The sequence below is a fragment of the Colobus angolensis genome, unplaced genomic scaffold, assembly GCF_000951035.1.
Source record: "Colobus angolensis palliatus isolate OR3802 unplaced genomic scaffold, Cang.pa_1.0 Scaffold217, whole genome shotgun sequence".
Taxonomy (NCBI): Eukaryota; Metazoa; Chordata; class Mammalia; order Primates; family Cercopithecidae; genus Colobus; species Colobus angolensis.
In genome coordinates, this window is record NW_012115344.1 from 6,256,937 (window position 1) to 6,276,016 (window position 19,080).

At 37.2% G+C, this 19,080-nt stretch overlaps 1 protein-coding gene across 6 annotated transcripts in view; it reads right to left on the minus strand.

The window, feature by feature from the left end:
* Positions 1–19,080, minus strand: part of PPA2 (pyrophosphatase (inorganic) 2) — a 112,072-nt gene that overhangs the window by 51,843 nt on the left and 41,149 nt on the right. For 5 of the 6 annotated variants that reach the window (XM_011943252.1, XM_011943257.1, XM_011943254.1 and 2 more), the window contains one exon: positions 10,866–10,992. The exons of the other annotated variant lie outside the window; for it this stretch is intronic. In XM_011943252.1, the coding sequence (XP_011798642.1) occupies positions 10,866–10,992 (127 nt within the window). The remainder of the gene's footprint in view (positions 1–10,865; positions 10,993–19,080) is intronic. 6 annotated transcript variants of the gene reach the window in all.

Here is a 19,080-nt window from a genome sequence, read left to right on the forward strand (position 1 = left end):
ACTATTCACAATAGCAAAGACTTGGAACCAACCCACATGTCCATCAATGATAGACTGCATTAAGAAAATGTGGCGCATATATACCACTGAATATTATGCAGGCATAAAAATGGATGAGTTCATGTCCTTTGCAGGGACATAGATGAAGCTGGAAACCATCATTCTGAGCAAACTATCACAATGACAGAAAACCAAACACCACTCATAGTTGGGAGTTGAATAATGAGAACACACGGACACAGGGCGGGGAACATCACATCATCACACACCAGGGCCTGTTGGGGGGTGTGGGGCTGAAGGAGGGATAGTATTAGTTGAAATATCTAATGTAAATGACGAGTTGATGGGTACAGCAAATCAACATGGCACATGTATACCTAGGTAACAAACATGCACTTTGTGCACATGTACCCTAGAACTTAAAGTATAAAAAGAAAAAAAAAAAAAGAATAAAGGCATAAGAAAAATACAGTATGAAAAGGTAGAACAAAAGGTGGAAGATTAGTCTCATATATGCCTCATTCCAAGGCTTCATAATTAAAATAACATGATGCTGGCACAGGATTCTATCACTGACACCACATAGAATCCAGAAACAGACTCCTGTATAATGAAATGTGTAAGAAAGACATTCCAAAACGGTAGGAAGAAAACGACTTTCTGTTCAGCAGTGTTAGAAAAAATGTATACACAGACAATGTAAATTCCACATAAATTCAAGACTCGATTGTAAAGATAATAAAATATAAAAGAGTGAAAAGAAAATAAAAACATCTTTCTGACCAAGAGGTAAGAAATCTTTAAACAAGAATCAAAACACTAAAGTCATGTATAAAAAAAATGATAAAATGGGATACATCAAACTTTAAAACCTCTCTAGCCAAAAGTCAACATAGTATCTCTGCAAATAGAGAATATTTGCAACCTAAATAATAAAGGATTATTATCCAAAAACTCTGGTATACCAAAAGAATGTCAACCCCAACAGAAAAAGGGCAAACAATTTATATACTCAATTCACAGAAGGAAAGATACAAATAATACAATAAAACTACAAGAAAGATGCTCCAACCCAGTAGTAAGCAGAAAAATAAAGAATTAAAACAAGATAAATTATCTTTTATGTATCAGATTGGCAAAAACATAATAAGCTATTATTTAGGAAGCATTTACTGTCATACACTGATGATATAATCACTGTAAAAGGCACTTTGGTAATACCTAGTAAAATTCTGAAATACTTTAAACCTATGGCTCAGTAATAGTGCCACAGGATTCTTCAGCTGTCGCTTTTCCAGCTGGAATCCTCTGTGGCCAGCGGCGCCTTTTCGCAAGGTTTGCTTAGCCCGCTGGGATCCTTCCACCCACTTGGTCTGGCAGGCTGCACTCCGCTAATGCTAAGCCTGGATCCCATGCACGCCAAGGGCAAGCCAGGCATGGAGTGGCAAGGAGCAGGCAACTCTGGGCACCAGCACAGGCACTGGCTCCCTGTGAGGCTGCAGCTGGACCAGGCAAACACTACAAGTGGCTTCCACTGGAGGCTCTGGGAAACATGGTGGCACTTAGAAGCTTAGAGGCACCAGGAAGCGCAGAGCCCCAAAGAGGGTGTCACAGTCCTGGCTCAGGAAGCCATTAGCTCTGGGATCCCTGAAGGCACACAGCTCTTCTCTTCTCCTTGTTGCCTGCAATGTGGTGAGCAGGATCAGAAGGTAGCATATTTCAGCCTTGTTTGCCTTAGGGTTCTTTCAGTTTCACCATTTGGCAGGTCCCGAGTTCTTCTCCCATATAGAGGAAGAATGAGGTACCTGGGTAAATGGTGGGTGAGCAAGGCAAGGTGCTTTACTAACAGTACAGATCTCAGAAGATCAGAAGTGGGTAGCTCCTATCCACAGGCAGGTCATCCCATTGAGCCTGAGACCCACTGAGACTGCAGCCCTCAGTGGAGAGGAGACCCAAAGTGGGTAGCTCCTATCGCAGGCAGGCTGTCCCGTGTTCCCGAGTCTGGTTGAATCCCAGGTTTTTATGGGCTCAGGAGGGAGGGAGGAAGTGTGTGCTGACTGGCCCATGGGCAGCCATGGTTAGGCCCAGAAAACACACCATAGGTTCTCACTCTAGGCCAGATTTCACCCAGAACAGAGAGCCTGGTCCCCAGGCTTCAGGCCAGTCCTGGCTTTAAGGTGGGGCTTCAATGTGGACCCATCTCCTTCCGCCCAGAAGCCTGTCTGCCTCCCGCTATCTATGCATCATCCACTGTACCCAGGCTGTTTGTGCCAAGGGGCACCTGCAGGCCTGCACCAAGTCACCCTCAGCACCCCTTTGGCCTCCCTCCCATGCTCGTCAGTGCCAAAAGTCCAGAGGGGGCGGAGGTGGCAGGGGGCTGGTGTGTCAGTGCCACTCTGAGTGAGGGCACACCTGGCTGGGTTGCAACACCACCCAGGTTCGGCCATGACTTCACTCCAAAATCAGAGTCGGGAGAGGCCAGGCAGCATTAGCAGGCACTTCTGAGCTTGCAGAAGTCGGGCGGGGGGCTTCCCAGGCCCCCAAGAGTGCAGGGATGCCCAGGTCCACAGCTGTGGCTGGGTGGCTGCAGCTGTGTCCCGGAGGGTGGTGATCCCACGGTGTCAACTCAGAAGGGGATGGGGCTCCCACCTGTTCCTGGCTCCCGCAGCTCGGTGGAGCTTGCAGTCCTGGCTGTGCCTCCCTGGCTGCAGCCAAAGTCTTTGCTGCAGCTGCTCCAGACGGGCCACCTCTGCCAACAATAGTATGTCATTTAAGCTTCACAATTTTTAAATTAGGTATTATTTATCTCTTTAATGCAAATTAGTAAACTGGGACTCTAAAAGGTTAAAGTAATTTGCTCAAGATCTCAAAGGGAATCAATATATTAGCTTTAAAAATGGAGTAACAGGTGTGTGGGGGGCAAATATCAAATTGAATTAGGTAATTGCATCTTAAGACCTTCTTCTAACTGAATAAATATCAAAATTATTACCTATTGTTCTATATCCAGGACTAGAATGTCCAACCAGCAGAAAAGAATTCATTAACGAATGGTTCTCAATTTGAAGGAAATCTATTAGAATCACACATGGAGCTTTATCTAGCTATATAAATTCACATCTCTAACCTTTCTCTCCACTTCCACAAATTGACAGCTACCTATACTTCCACAAAGATTAGGAGAAAAAAAACATTAAAATGCTGCTTTACCTGGATTATCTCCACCAAACCATAACACAAAGTGAAGAAAGCATACAATCGGCTGAGAATTTTTTGTTTTTAGATAAAAACCAGTGACACAAAAGTAACACCCTATCTCTTTGCCTTTATTATATAAAAGGGGAAAAAAGACACAAGGATATGGCCTTATGCTAAAATTTTGTCCAAAGGGGAGGAAAAAAGAAAAATGAAAAAGGAGTTTCCATTTTACTAAAGGAAGTGATGTTGATTCATTCGCACAACACTCTCATCCCAGTACTACAAATGTTGCTCCCACAGAACTAAACATGTGCACAACTAGTACCCTCTAAAGAAACTCTGTGGGAAGCAAGAACATGTGTTTTTAATGACTTACAAACATTCACAAGAAACAAGTTTCATTTAATAACATTCACTGTATTTTCTGTATCACAAATAGAGGTCCCTGCAAAGAGAACTGATTTTCTTAATAATTTCTGCTTACTCAGAATCTCTAAAAGATTTTCATGTTTTCCAAACTGTTCTGCATATCCACGTTTAACATTCACGGGCTGATGAAGAGTATCTTTCATTGTTCTTGCCCTTTCCTTCCATTCTCCTTTTCACAAATTGTACTCTTACCAAGACAAAACCTGTACTAAGAATGTGTATTAACATAATGAAAATAATGGAATTAACGCATGTCAAAGTGAGTATTACCAAACAAGGTAATTCTACATAGAGACTATATGCACTGTATCAGAAAAACCTCTCAGAAAAGACTTAGATTTTTCTCAAAATATAAACATTCACTACCAGTTTACAAGTAATTTTACATGACCGGTAAAATGAAAACCATACAGGTGCCTTGTACATGGAAGGAATTCAAATATTTCTAATCTAATTTTGATTTGAAGCATATAACAAAGTGGCTAAATGCACAGGTCTCGGGTCAGACTGACCTCCACTGAACTTCCAGCTTCATCACTAAACAGTTACTCTAAAGCACTTAAAAATGTGCTCATGTCCCCAAGAAATCATCTAATCCTTTAATTTAAACTGGGTTTCCCATAGCACTAACTTTGAAGATAATTTAGGTCTTTCTACTAATAGAAGACAACAAGCTAAAAATAATGGATTAAAAATATTTCCTAGAACAAAAATTTAGAAATGGGAAAAACTTAGGGATCTTTCACTGATCAGAAGATCAACTCCACAGTTTTAAGAAATAAAGAAGCAAAGGCTTTAAGAGGTTATGACTTTTCCAAGGTCAGATAATTAATAAACAAAAAGAGCATTTTAGAATTTAGGTCTCCCCCATACTTCACCATATCATAAGAATGACTGAAACCTAAAAACACTGTAAGAGGTCAAGGTTCAAAAAAGAGACAACAGGTTCTTGGTAATTTAATTCCATCTTAATTATAGTTTTTGAACTCAATTTGTCCTTGTTCCTCAACTGCCTTCTCCCACAACCCATCCCTACATATCTACACCTATTAATGAAATAAGAGGAATAAAGATCAAAAGAGCTATCTTTTCACTGGAATCTCTATCATTGTCCCACTGATGCCTAAATTACTCAAGAGCAAATGGTCAGCACTCTTAGAAAGCAACAAGGTCCAAGGCCACAAATACAGCTGACTAACCCGGCATTTTTCAGAAGAGTGATGTGATGCAGCAATAAAGAATATGGGCTCTAGAGCCAGACTGGAGTGGAATGACTGGCCATATGATTTAGGCTAGTTACTAACCATGCTCCATACCCCTTCCACCTGGTGCCTCAGTTTCTCTATCCTTTAAAAAGAGAATAACATATCTTGACTGAAGTTGTGTGAAGATTAAACATAATCCAAAAGAAGCACTTAGCATAGTTTCTTCTTAGGCATATTGCAATTGTTTGACAAATGTTAGAGCTCTTAGGTTGACGATGCTGATATGCAAGCCCCTTTCCAAGCCAGAGTACATTCTGCTGTCTTCTAACACACACAGAAAAGCAAATTGAACTTTATTCTTTTTGGTTACAAAACATGAATATTTTCCCTTAAGATCACTACGCTATTCTTTTTTTTCCCCCTACATGACAGTATTAAGTTGTGTTTTAGGAAGAAAGGAAATAGAACACTACATTAATTTGCTTATTTTTAAATAATAATTACAGAAGCACTAGAAGTGTCTACTTAGCAAATGAACATTTAAGCCAAATAGATTGTGTCTCAACATATTTATTTTTGCCTTGAGAGTAAGTAGTTTTGATTTTTAAATTTCTCTAAATATAAGCTGAAATTCTACATATATAAAAGACATACCTTAATAATTTTAGGACAAGTGTGATGCCGGCCTATGAAAATGTCAGAACTGTCTTATTTTAAATAATTGCTCATATAATGTATTCATCCACAATGTATCTATATCAATATAACTGTTCTGATTTCAATTGTTTTAAATCTTTCATTTATTCAAACTATAAAATCACCGCACAGGTAAACAGTTACTGCAGCACAACAGACAATAGTTTTCATTTATTTAAAGACCAAACGAAATCTTCACTGCTCTGCAAGTGGAAATAGCATCTAGGCCTAAATTAGCTCCTCATGACGTTAGTTGGGTCCTTAGGCATCAGTGGCAGTTCTAAAGAGGCACAAACATTTGTTTGGTGAGTATCTGAAGCTGTACATTATAGAAGGAGGTTAATTTAACCACGAGAAAAATTACACATGCCCTAGCATTTCAATCCTCTTTAAAAGCTCTAAACTTGGTTATCTGATAACCAAAGCTATTATTCGCACTGGCCAAGGTATTTTCTAGTAACAATTTACATGTCCTAGGAGTCTTATTAATTCTTTCAGGCCATTAGGGTACCAACAAGAGCATTAGGGCCTGAAACCTAATTACAGGGCATAAAATGGTCTTAGTGCTCTGTTAATGAGCCTGCTGAAGTGACCAATTTTGTATCAGGGAGTACAAGGAGTTTCATTTCAAATGTTATTTGGACATTTTTTAGACTTTTACAGTGGCTACCCCATTTTTAGAAGATGAAACTAGAAGACTTAGAACAGTAACGTTAAAATTACAGAACTATAACCATAAAAAAGTTTTTTACTAATTGAAAAATGTTCTCTGATGCAATGGCTAGTTTAAGTTCAGTCATCATAGGTAAAAACGGTAAATATTAAAACAGGGGTATACAGACTACCAAAGTCTGTACATATGTTAATTAGGATCAAAAAAGTTACTTCATTTTATTTATTTCACAAAAAAAGTTACTTTATTTGTTCACAAATTAAAACAACCCCAAAACGTCTTTGAAGAATCACAACTTAAATGTGTCTATATGAATAAAAAGAAAATACACATATATAAGGACATACTATGAACTAAAACGAGTTTCATTCTCAAAAAAGAAAAACTTTGACAAACCATGCGGAATAACAGCTTCTTTTTCTTTCAGGTTTTTCTTTTTTTTTTTTTTGAGATGGAGTTTTGCTCTTGTTGCCTAGGTTGGAGTGCAATGGCGTGTTCCCGGCTCACCACAACCTCCGCCTCCTGGGTTCAAGCAATTTGCTTGCCTCAGCCTCCCAAATAGCTGGGATTATAGGCATGTGTCACCACACCCAGCTAATTTTGTATTTTTAGTAGAGATGGGGTTTCTCTACGTGGGTCAGGCTGGTCTCGAACTTATGACCTCAGGTGATTCGCCTGCCTCGGCCTCTTTTTCTAAAGATAGTAAAAACTAATAGGATGGATATAAAGTTTATTATTTATTTATTTATAGAAACGAAGTCTCACTATGTTGCTTAGGCTGGTCTCACACTCCTGCACTCAAGTGACCCTCCTGTCTCAGCCTCCCAAAGTGCTGGGATTACAGGTGTGAGCCACCGTGCCGGCCAAGGATTTACTTTTAAAATGTCTAATAACAATAAAAACGTACAGGAAATTAAAAAAATCTCTATATACTCCTATATTACACACATCCCCAGAAAACTACACAATTAAAAAGAAAATTCCTGATAGCTGCCCTCCCCTAAGTGTTTTTAAATTTTTCTCGTTTACCTGACAAACCAAGAAGTATAGATGACAAATGTTTAAACAGTCATAAAATATGAAATCACTTATTCCTTTATAATATAAATTTCAATTTATACACAGTAATTTATATTTAAAGTTACTGCATTAGATATTTTTGGAAAATGGACACCAGCCAACAATGAAAAGGGAAAACTAAAGAGGGAATGGTAGAATTTAAGTAAGTAGAATTAACCAAGCATTGAAAAGAAACCCACAGGTGACAGCTATGCAGGAGGTTCAGAGAACAGTCTGTCCAAAGATGATCACTTAATAAATAGTATGATAAACTAAATGAATAATATTTAAATAATAATACTGTAAATGCTACTTAGTTTTTAATTTTCAGATTCAACTATGAAGCAAAATAGGAAAAACAATTATACTTCACATAATGTAAACATTATAAATTTTGACACTATAGAATTGATAGTGGAGCTGAGAGAAGTTAGGTTGTAAGGGACAGAAAAGGATAAAAATATAGAAATTGAATGTTGTAAGTTCTACACTGGGCAGTTAAGAGTTATTGTTCAAAGTCAATGAGGAAATAAATCCAGCTCCAAATATACAACTTAGAGTTATTAGGATAACAGTAGAAATATGGTAACACAGGTGATAAATGTTTAATAATTTAAGTTCCTTGTCTTCCAAAGTAATAATTTGAGTCAACAGGGAAAATGCACAATTTAAGAACTATAAGCACATCATTTACAGAATAGAAGCAACCATTCAAAAGAACAGAAAACATCTGCGATAAGATATGAGAAGATGAGATGAGAGGTAGGAAGAAAAACTTTACTTTTCACGTTATATACCGTTTTTTACACTTCTGAGTTTTTATTTCTATGTATAAAATTAATTTTATAATTTTAAAAATGCCATCTAAAATCCTGTGTTTGTGATTTTAGATGGTAAATATGAAAGACATAAATACTAAAACATTTTAAAAGTTGCTTGATTTAGAATTAAATACTATTGACTACAAATAATTTTTCAAAAATAAAAAACATTTATACTACAATCTCTTTTTCCTTTCAATTTGTGCCTACATCAATTTTTTTCCTGGGTCTCTGTAAAGTAAGAGAAAAGAAAGAAGAAAATTCAACAGAAGTATGCAGAATATATTAACGATAATGTGAAGGTAAAAGGAATGAGAAAAAAATGTGTGATTCTTAAAACTATCAAACTTGCCGGGCACCGTGGCTCAAACCTGTAATCCCAACACTTTGGGAGGCTGAGACGGGTAAACCCCTTGAGGCCAGGAGTCCAAGACCAGCCTGGTCAACACGGAGAAACCCCATCTCTTCTAAAATACAAAAAATTAGCCAGGTGTGGTGGCACACACCTGTATTCTCAGCTAGTCAGGAGGCTGAGGCACAAGAATCACTGAAACCTAGGAGGCGGCGGTTGCAGGGAGCCGAGAGCATGCCACTGCACTTCAGTGTGGAAGGCAGAGAGAGACTCTGTCTCAAAGAAAAACTACCAAACTTATTTCATAAAATCTAGACGTAAGAGAAGAGTACTTTAAGTATTAACTAATGTGAACAATATACAAATATCCTTAAAATAAACAATTTTCATTTTCCCCATATGCTTTACTCATTCTTTTAGGATTTCAAAAATATATTATGAATAAGAATTGTTATATTTTTCATGATGAAAATAATACATGTGTTCACTTTTAATATAATGATAAATGTACTGGTTTTCTAAAACAATAACATCTTGTTTTAACTATTCAAGTTCAATAATTTCTTCTCAACCCAAATCAGCAACTGGCTTTAGGGTTTCTGCATATCTCTTCATAAAAGCAAATGTGAAAGGAATTTAGAAAGATGTCCAAAGTGCAAAGTCATCTCCATTCTGAGTACACAACAGAAATAAAATGAATAGAGTTAGAACTTTTTATTCTAACACTTAGGAAACTCAAGGAGTCCTTCTGGGCTTATGTGATCTAGTTTCAATACCTCTAGTTACAAATATATAAATTACTAGAATCAAGGATGAATTGCTTGGTGTAATAGTATAGATGGGCTATATATTGCTCAATACAGTACTGAGCAATTCACACTTTAGAATCAGACAGAAACGAGTTCAAGCTGTATACTATTTACATGTTTGCAAACGTGGGCAAGTCACTTACATTCTCTGATCATCTTCTAAGTTAAGAACAATAATATCTATTATAACAGGCGCCAGTGCTTGTTATATGCTAGACAATTTAAAATGTTAAATCACATCTCCAATAGTACTGAACTACTACTCTCTAAATAATATTTTCATTTTCATTCAAGTGCTCAGCTTTTTCAGCTTAAAGGGGCATCCCTTAGTACAGTTTCATGACTTTAGTGTGGCAGATCACAAATGAACTAGGTGGATGATTTGTTTCGGCTGCCTGTGGCACTATTAGATTATCAATTCTCATTTGAGGAGCAGTTAAGGTGCTAAAAAATGTTTTTAACTAAATAAAATTTATTTACTATTCTCATATATACGTATATGAAAAGTATAAAAATAGACAAAATCAGGGTAAAATAATGAGATAAGGAATATATATGGTTTATAGACTTGAGGCTCATATTTTAATTGTAGTTTTCACATTTTACTTTTGACCCTGAGGTTACATGCACTTCACCCTATCAGACCTCTCCCTTTCTCAATTATATGCAAGAATGACAACACGGAAATCTCTCCTGCTGTTTCAAGTGAAAGAAAAGGTACATAAACTAAGATTAATACATTGTTAATGAGGTTCGGTCATCTTAGAAATGGTAATATTTCCAGTTTTAGAATTGAGGTTTACAAGGAAAAAGGATCCTAAGCAAGAATAAAACAGGAAAGAAAAATGGAGGAAAAATTGGTCAAAGAATAATAATAGTTGCCATATATTCGACACTGGTATGTGAAAGCCAGATGCTTTAAATAAATCATTTCTTATATTGCCAACAACTTTACAAGTAGGTATAATCATCTCCATTTAGAGATGAGCAACTGAAATTCAGGAATGATCTACCCAAAGTCACTCATCCAGGAAGTAGCACAGCCAGAACTTAAACTGAAGTCTGTCTGACTCCAAACAAAATTAAATCATACCAAGCTATTTCCAGAACTTAAAATTTCTAGCACATCAAAATTTCGTTAGAGGGCAGTTACTTCTTCCTTCATTTGAACAAGAAGAGACAAAAACTAGGTGCAGAAATAGCTTTTGTTGTCGATGACACTCCTTCCTTAGTTTTCTTCTTGTTAGTCATATGAACAAAAGAGATTTCAGGGTAAAAATGCCAATATTGTATGCTTTTATTCCTAGTCAAAGGATGCTTTCAAAACAATTCCCAATAGCAGGTGGGCCATCAAAACCATGGAAGGAAAGAAGAAAGGAGGGAAGGAAGGAGTGAAAGGGAGAGGAGGAGAGTGAAAGAGAGGTGACAGGAGAGGGAAGAAAAAGGGAATAAGGGAAACCAGTAGAATGTACTTTCTTCATTTAAAATATAATGTGTCTATCTACCTCTTTTCCTCTCTTTTTAAAAAAGTACATTTAACTCCCCTATGTGAATTCTTTTAAGTTCTAAGAATTCCAATGACACACTAATTTGCTTTCACTTTCTGGAAAGTAACAGTCTTACCATGAAACTTTGAGGCTTCAGGATCATTCACATTGATAGCAATTAATTTCCAATCTGTTTCACCTTCATCAATAAGAGCCAAAATTCCGAGAATCTTCACATGAATAACTTCTCCACAAGAAAGAATCTTTAAAGAGAACAGAAATTCACTATAGGCTTTGGAGAGTTTACTCACATATCACAAAATCCATATAAAAGATGAAAAGAACTACAGATTGAAATGTAATAAAGCCTCAATAATTAAAAATAATATGAAAATAGCCAAAGTCTGCCTTGCAATGAATGTCCCTTTAGAGTTAACTTTCTCAAAATTTCCACTTTCACCAATGATTGAATTACTTTACTGATAAACAAACAAACAACTTGCCCTCCCATTGCAAACAGCTAAAAAACTGGACAGAATATATGAAATCACTCATTTCAGACATTAAACAACAGGCAGTACAGGACTGTGACCCCAGAGAGAAGTAAACAAATGAGAAGAGACATCTGATTGCCCTGGCTTTCTGCTCAATACACGTTCCAAACTACGGTAGAGAGAAAGGAACCCTGTAAGAGGACAGGGATCTCACTGAGGTTAAAGAATAGAGTTAAAAAAAAAAAAAATGGAGAGGATGAAGCAGCTGAATTTGTAGGGCATGATACTAGAGATAAGAAATAACTACCGCAATATACATTGGGGTTCCCTTGAGACACGGATTAAACACTAACCTGTGCATGCATGGGATGAGACTCCATAAGTCAAGAGAAGAATAACTGCCAGAGACCTATAAAATGAATTCCAACCACCCAGGAAAACCTCAATCAGCACAAGGGGCACTCACTAGTGAACCTGTAACAGGCATGCCTTAATGGTAGGACTAAACTGGCTCTCAAATAAAGGTTACTCTAGACCTGTGCTAACAAAGTTTTAAAAGTGCCTGGATACAACCAAACTGACTCACAATTAACTACCTGTAAAAACAAATATTCTTTAAAGGAAGACAACAATATCCAGGCACTCAACATAACACAACATCCAAAATTCTGTTAATACACACGAAAACGTAAGCTCTAAATGGGGAAAAAGATTAAAAATCATTCAACAGAAACATTTCCAGAAATGTTAGATGACGGAATTAACAGATAGGAACCTCAAAATAACTACTGTAAATATGCTCAAAGATTTAAAGAAAAGCATGACAATATGGAAGGGAGAAATAGAAAACATAAAAAGAACCAAATGGAACTTTAAAAGCTAAGACATACATGATCTGAAATGAAAAATTCTCTCAACAGGCTTAACAACAAAATAGATTTTGCCAAAGAGAAAATTAGTGAACCTGAAGACACTGTAACAGAAACTTTCCAAAGTGAAGCAGAGAAACAAAAAGGATAAGAAAAAATTAACAATCCCAGTGTCCTCTCGGACAGCATCCAGCACTCTATCTCATGTATAAATGGAATTCCAGAATGCGAAAGAGGAAGCAGAAAAATACTTGAATAAATAACATCCAAAAATTTTCCAAATTTGATGAAAAGTATAAACCCACAGATTGAGAAAGCACGCATGCACACACACACACACACACACACACACGCCCATCAGAATAAACAAAAAAAAATCCAAAGTGAAGCATATCATAATCAAAGTGCTGAAAACCAGTGACAATGACAGAGAATAAATCTTAAAAGCAGATAGAAGGGAAAAAAGATTACATAAGGGTATGTTGATAAGAATGACAGCCAATTTCTCTTTAGAGGCAATGTAAGCCAGAAGACAAAAAAATGAAATTTTTAAAATTCTTAAAAACACTACCAACCTAGAATGCTGGTAATCAGAAAGACTTTGCAAAGGGGAAAGGGGGACCTTTCTGGGATGATGGAAATGCTTCATATTTTAATTGAAGGAGGAGGTTATGTGTGTGTATACATAGGTCAAAACTCACTATATACTTAAAATGAGTACATTCTATTGTAATATATGTTATATATATACACACATAATGACTTAAAGTTTATTTTAATGGTTAAAAACAAAATAGAAGGTTGCTTCCAAGAGGTCTGAATAAGAACAGCTCTGGTCTACAGTTCCCAGCAAGATCAACGCAGAAGACAGGTGATTTCTGCATTTCCAACTGAGGTACCTGGTTCATCTCACTGGGACTGGTTGGACAATGGGTGCAGCCCATGGAGGGTAAGCCGAAGAAGAGCAGGATGTTGCCCTACCTGGGAAGCACCAGGGGTCGGGGGATTTCCCTTTCCCAGCCAAGGGAAGCCGTGAGTGACTGTACCTGGAGGAATGGTGCACTCCTGCCCAAATACTGTGCTTTTCCCACAGTCTTCACAACCAACAGACCAGGAGATCCCCTCCCATGCCTGGCTTGGTGGGTCCCATGCACATGGAGCCTTGCTTGCTGCTAGCGCAGCAGTCTGAGATGGACCTGGGACGGGGGAGCTTGGTGCAGGGAGAGGTGTCCACCATTACTAAGGCTTGAATAGGTGGTTCTATGCTCACAGTGTAAACAAAGCCCCAGGGAAGCTCGACCTGGGCGGAGCCCACCGCAGCTCAGCAAGGCCTACTCCCTCTCTAGATGCCACCTCTGGGGACAGAGCATATCTGAACAAAAGGGAGCGGCCAGCTTCTCCAGACTTAAATGTCCCTGCCTGACAGCTCTGAAGAGAGCAGTAGTTCTCCCAGCATGGCGTTCAATCTCTGATAACAGACAGACTGCCTCCTCAAGTGGGTCCCTGACCCCTGTGTGGCCTAACTGCGAGATACCTCCCAGTAGAGACTGACGGTCACCTCATATAGGAAGGTGCCCCTCTGGGACAAAGCTTAAGGCAGCAATATTTGCTGTTCTGCAGCCTCCACTGGTGATACCCAGGCAAACAGGGTCTGGAGTGGACCTCCAGCAAACTCCAGCAGACCTGCAGCTGAGGGGCCTGTCTGTTAGAAGGAAAACTAACTAACAGAAAGGAAATAACACCAACATCAGTAAAAAGGTCATTCATGTCAAAACCCCATCCGCAGATCACCAACATCAAAGACCAAAGGTAGATAAAACCACAAAGATGGGGAGAAACCAGAGCAGAAAGGCTGAAAATTCCAAAAACCAGAATGCCTCTTCTTCAAAGGATCACAGCTCCTCACCAGCAATGGAACAAAACTGGATGGAGAATGAGTTTGACAAGTTGACAGAAGTAGGCTTCAGAAGGTCAATAATAACAAACTTCTCTGAGCTAAAGAAGCATGTTCTGACCCTTCGCAAGGAAGCTAAAAACCTTGAAAAAAAGTTAGACAAATGGCTAACTAGAATAACCAGTGTAGAGAAGAGCTTAAATGACCTGACGGAGCTGAAAACCACAGTATAAGAATTTCGTGAAGCATACATAAGCGTCAATAGCCAATTTGATCAAGCAGAATAAACGATATCAGTGATTGAAGATCAAATAATGAAATAAAGAGAGAAGACAAGATTAGAGGAAAAAAGAGTGAAAAGAAATGAACAAAGCCTCCAAGAAATACGGGACTACGTGAAAAGACCAAATCTACGTTTGATTGGTGTACCTGAAAGTGACGGGGAGAATGGTACCAAATTAGAAAACACTCTTCAGGATATTATCCAGGAAAACTTCCCAAACCTAGCAATGGAGGCCAACATTCAAATTCAGGAAATACAGAGAACACCACAAAGATAATCCTCAAGAAGAGCAACCCCAACATACATAATTGTCAGATTCACCAAGGTTAAAATGAAGGAAAAAATGTTAAGGGCAGCCAGAGAGAAAGGTCAGGTTACACACAAAGGAAAGCCCATCAGACTAACAGTGGATCTCTTGGCAGAAACCCTACAAGCCAGAAGAGAGTGGGGGCCAATATTCAACATTCTTAAAAGAATTTTTAACCCATAATTTCATATCCAGCCAAACTAAGTTTCATAAGTGAAGGAGAAATAAAATCCTTTACAGACAAGCAAATACTAAGAGATTTTGTCACCACTAGGCCAGCCTTACAAGAGCTCCTGAAGGAAGCACTAAACATGGATATAAACAACCAGTACCAGCCACTCCAAAAACATGCCAAATTGTAAAGACCACTGATGCCAGGAAGAAACTGCATCAATTAATGGGCAAAATAACCAGCTAGCATCATAAAGACAGGATCAAATTCACATATAACAATATTAACCTTAAATGTTAATGGACTAAATGCTCCAATTAAAAGACACAGAGTGGCAAACTGGATCAAGAGTCAAGACCCATCAGTGTGCTGTATTCAGGAGACCCATCTCACATGCAAAGATAAACATAGGCTCAAAATAAAGGGATGGAGGAAGATCTACCAAGCAAATGGAAAGCAAAAAGAAGCAGGGGTTGCAATCCTGGTCTCTGATAAAACAGACTTTAACCAGAACTCATGTTCTAACTCACAAGTGGGAGTTGAACAATGAGAACACATGATACATGGAGGGGAACATCATACACCGAGGCCTGTTGGGGACTGGGGGCTAGAGGAGGGATAGCATTAGGCGAAATACCTGATGTAGGTCACGGGTTGATGGGTGCAGCAAACCACCATGGCACATATATACCTATGTAACAAAACTGCATGTTCTGCACATGTAACCCGGAACTTCAAGTATAATAAAAAATAAAAAATAAATAAACGGAAAAAACTCAATTGAAATGGAAGAAACCATGAACAGACAATTCACAGAAGAAATGAAAACAGGCTTTAAGGGTATAAAAAGATGTTCAAGCTCATTCATGATATAACTATCTTGTGGTTTAAATTAATATCCTTGCTTGGTGTTTGCAGAATTCTCACACAATACGTAGTTGCCTGTCATCTTGATCTTCTCCTCCATATTTTGCTTTCTCTGTTCTAGAGGAAATTTCTCTGGCTGCCAGATCTAAATCTACAAAGGGGATTATTTTTCTTATTCTATCCAGAGGGATCAGAAGTTGAAGCAAAACTTTTAATTTCATTCCACTGAGCAAGCCCGGAAATTATGGACATAAGATAGCCTAGGCAAGTGTGGCTAGAAGTGCATTATTTTATTACCAAGAAAATTTAAAGATAAATGAGAATCAAAGATGACCAAGAGGCAGAATACAAGGAATGAGTAGATGACAGTAACTAACTAAGCTGGCACATCTTCCAGTGGCAATACTACTCCTGTCACTGGCAGCTATTATCAATGAACCTGAAATTTTCAGTATGTGTATAACTTATTCCCTTATGCCTACCTACAAAGTTTCATATAATGGTCAATATTCCAAAATTTAAAAGTTAAGAAAAATGTCATTTTAAGGTCTAAGAGCAACTTTTTAATTAACAAATCAAAATCTCATCACATTATGTAAGTAAAAACAATCCATATATTTAAAAAATTAGGCACCAAGAAAGTGGACCTGTTTACAGTTTCAACCTATTGCAATCTGTGCTGAAACTGAAGTTATTTACATTTCTTGAAATTTAAGATATCCACTAGGCTTAGAAGCTCACACTAAATAGAAAATAAAACCATTACATAATATAAACTTGATTCCTCCTGCTTGAGGGGAAAAGAGACCTGAGAATCCTTTTGAATGGCTTCATAGTACCTTTTTTACAAACCACATTTATCAGTTACTAGTGAAAAGTAAAACATAATAGAGTAAAGCCTTAAGAAAATAATAAATGATAGTGACAAAACAGGTTTCACAAAATACTTCAAAAATATTTTTAGAGAAATCCAGAAATAGTGTGACTTAAGCAGATGTTCCATGTGCTTAAGAAAGTTATTTCAGTGAGGCTCCCTCAAGCTGCCAATGTCAAGTTTATATGTGTGCATTCTTTCTATATATCTTTTTATTTTTAAAGGTTTGGTTGGCTATAGATTTTCACTGTAAACCTGGAATTTGAACACACGCTTCAGAACAAATTTCTTCATAATTCAAAATGCAGTTTTACATTTAGAAAACAAGGTATGTAGAAAAAAGGTCACTTCTCTGTCCTGAAATTATTTATTTTGAGGGAAAAAACTAGAATTTTAAGTCATAAAGTCAAATAAATCTTGTCAGAATATTTGGAAGTTGATTCTAAAATCTTAACATAAATCTGTATGGAACTGCAATTAGCTAACACAACTAACGTGACTGTATACACTAACTGAAATCTGAATTCCAGGGAAATATACACAATTACATTAGACTCTTACATGTTTAGCCTCTATTAAGTATTCAGCTCTATATTAGGCACTGTGTATTAAAACAAAGAATGAATTGTTCTCAAGGATTTACAGTCTTAATTTGGGTGACTTAGATACCTCAGGGCAGAACAGAATATAAGACTGAACGCATAGTGAGTTTAAACATGTAATATCAACACTATGTACCTCATTTCTCATAGCTGTGCCTTCTTCATTTCTAATGCCACTGCCCTGATCTAGGAACAGAGAGTCAAGGTAGGTTCTCCAATATGATAAAAGGACAAGATAGAGGCTAACAAATCAGAAGACTATAACACTATAGACATGAGGTAATTTGGATCTAGATTACAGACATGACAGTGGCTAGTCTAGATAAGGGTAGTGAAATATTTAAAAGGAAAAACAAATAGTACAAAAGGAGAAAAGAAAATGATTTAACAAACACATACTGTGTGATGGGCACTAGAGGATGTCTTCTATGGGTACCATTTTATTCTTCACTTACAAAAACTAGTGTAGAGTGTAGATATTATCCCCATCTTGGAAATAAACATACTGGGATTCACAGCAGTTAAATAATTTTTGCCTGAGACCACAGAACTAGTGAATGGAAGACCTGGGATTCACACCCCAAACTGAGCCAAAGCTGCTTCTCTTGTCAAACCCTACTGAGAAAGCGAATCAGTCTTTGCCTGACGACAGAGGGTTGGGAATGTCAAAGGAAGAGATTACAAAGAAGTGTAGGAAAACATTTGGGGGTGATAAATATGTTCATTTTCGATAATAATTTTGCATGTAATTATATCAAAACTCATCAATTTGTGTACACTTTAAATAGGTACAGTTTATTATATGTCCATTATAACTCAATAAAGCTAGAAAAAATCTACTTCACATTTATGGCTAAAACTATTTTTTTTTAAATGCACTAGTTTCTTGGATAAAATAATTATTCACATTTGTTTAAGAAGAAATCAGACATAAGCTTGTTTTAATTTAAAAAAATCACAATACCATTTCACTACCACTAGGATGATTGTTATAAACCAAAAAGGGAAAATAATGAGTATTGCTAAGGATCTGGAGAAACTGGAATCCTTGAATATTGTTCATGGGAGTTAACATGCTGGGGAAAACAATTTGGTGGTTCCTCAAAGAGTTAAATTCAGAATTACCATATGACCCAGCAATTCCACTCCTAGGTGAATAAAATGGATAAGAGTATTCAAACAAAAACTCGTACATGAATGTTCATAGTGGCGCTATTCATAATAGCCAAATGGTAGAAACAAGCCAAATGCCCATCAACTAATGAATGGAAAAGTAAAAGGTAGTATTATCTATCAGTGGACTATTATTCACCCATAAAAGGGAATGAAGTACCAATACATGCTACAACATGGATGAATCTCAAAAGCACACTAAGTGAAAGGGGCAGACACAAAAGGTTACATATTATGTGAGACCATTTACATGAAATATCCAGAATAGGTAAACCTATAGCATAGAGACAGTAAATCAGTGGTTGCCAGGGGCCAGTTAGAGAATGAAATGGGGAGTGACTGCTAATGGGGATGGGGTTTCCTTTTGAGGTCATGAAATGTTTGGGACTAGACAGATACAGGTGATGGTTGTACAACACTGTGAATGTATTAACTGCCACTAATTTTAATGTATACTTTAAAATGGTTAATGTTATGTGAATTGTACCTCAATTTAAAAATTAATCACAAATTATTTTTGATGATGGTGGAGGTTGTTATATACATGTCAAAATGAACCATAATAAAACAGCTCCTATCCCTTAAGTCCTCTCTCGAAACTGTTATCATTAAGGGAATGGTTCACGTCTTTCCAACAGCTACCTTCAACTTCATTCTATAATGAACAAAATACTTTTTCGTGTTTAACTACAAAATTGATCAGATAATTTCTTAAAAATGTCAATCAAAAAATACAAACATTTATCAAATTAAAGCAAAAGAACATAAACTTTTTGCTGAAAAACTTGTTGCAATGCAGCTGATTTAAATCAAGAC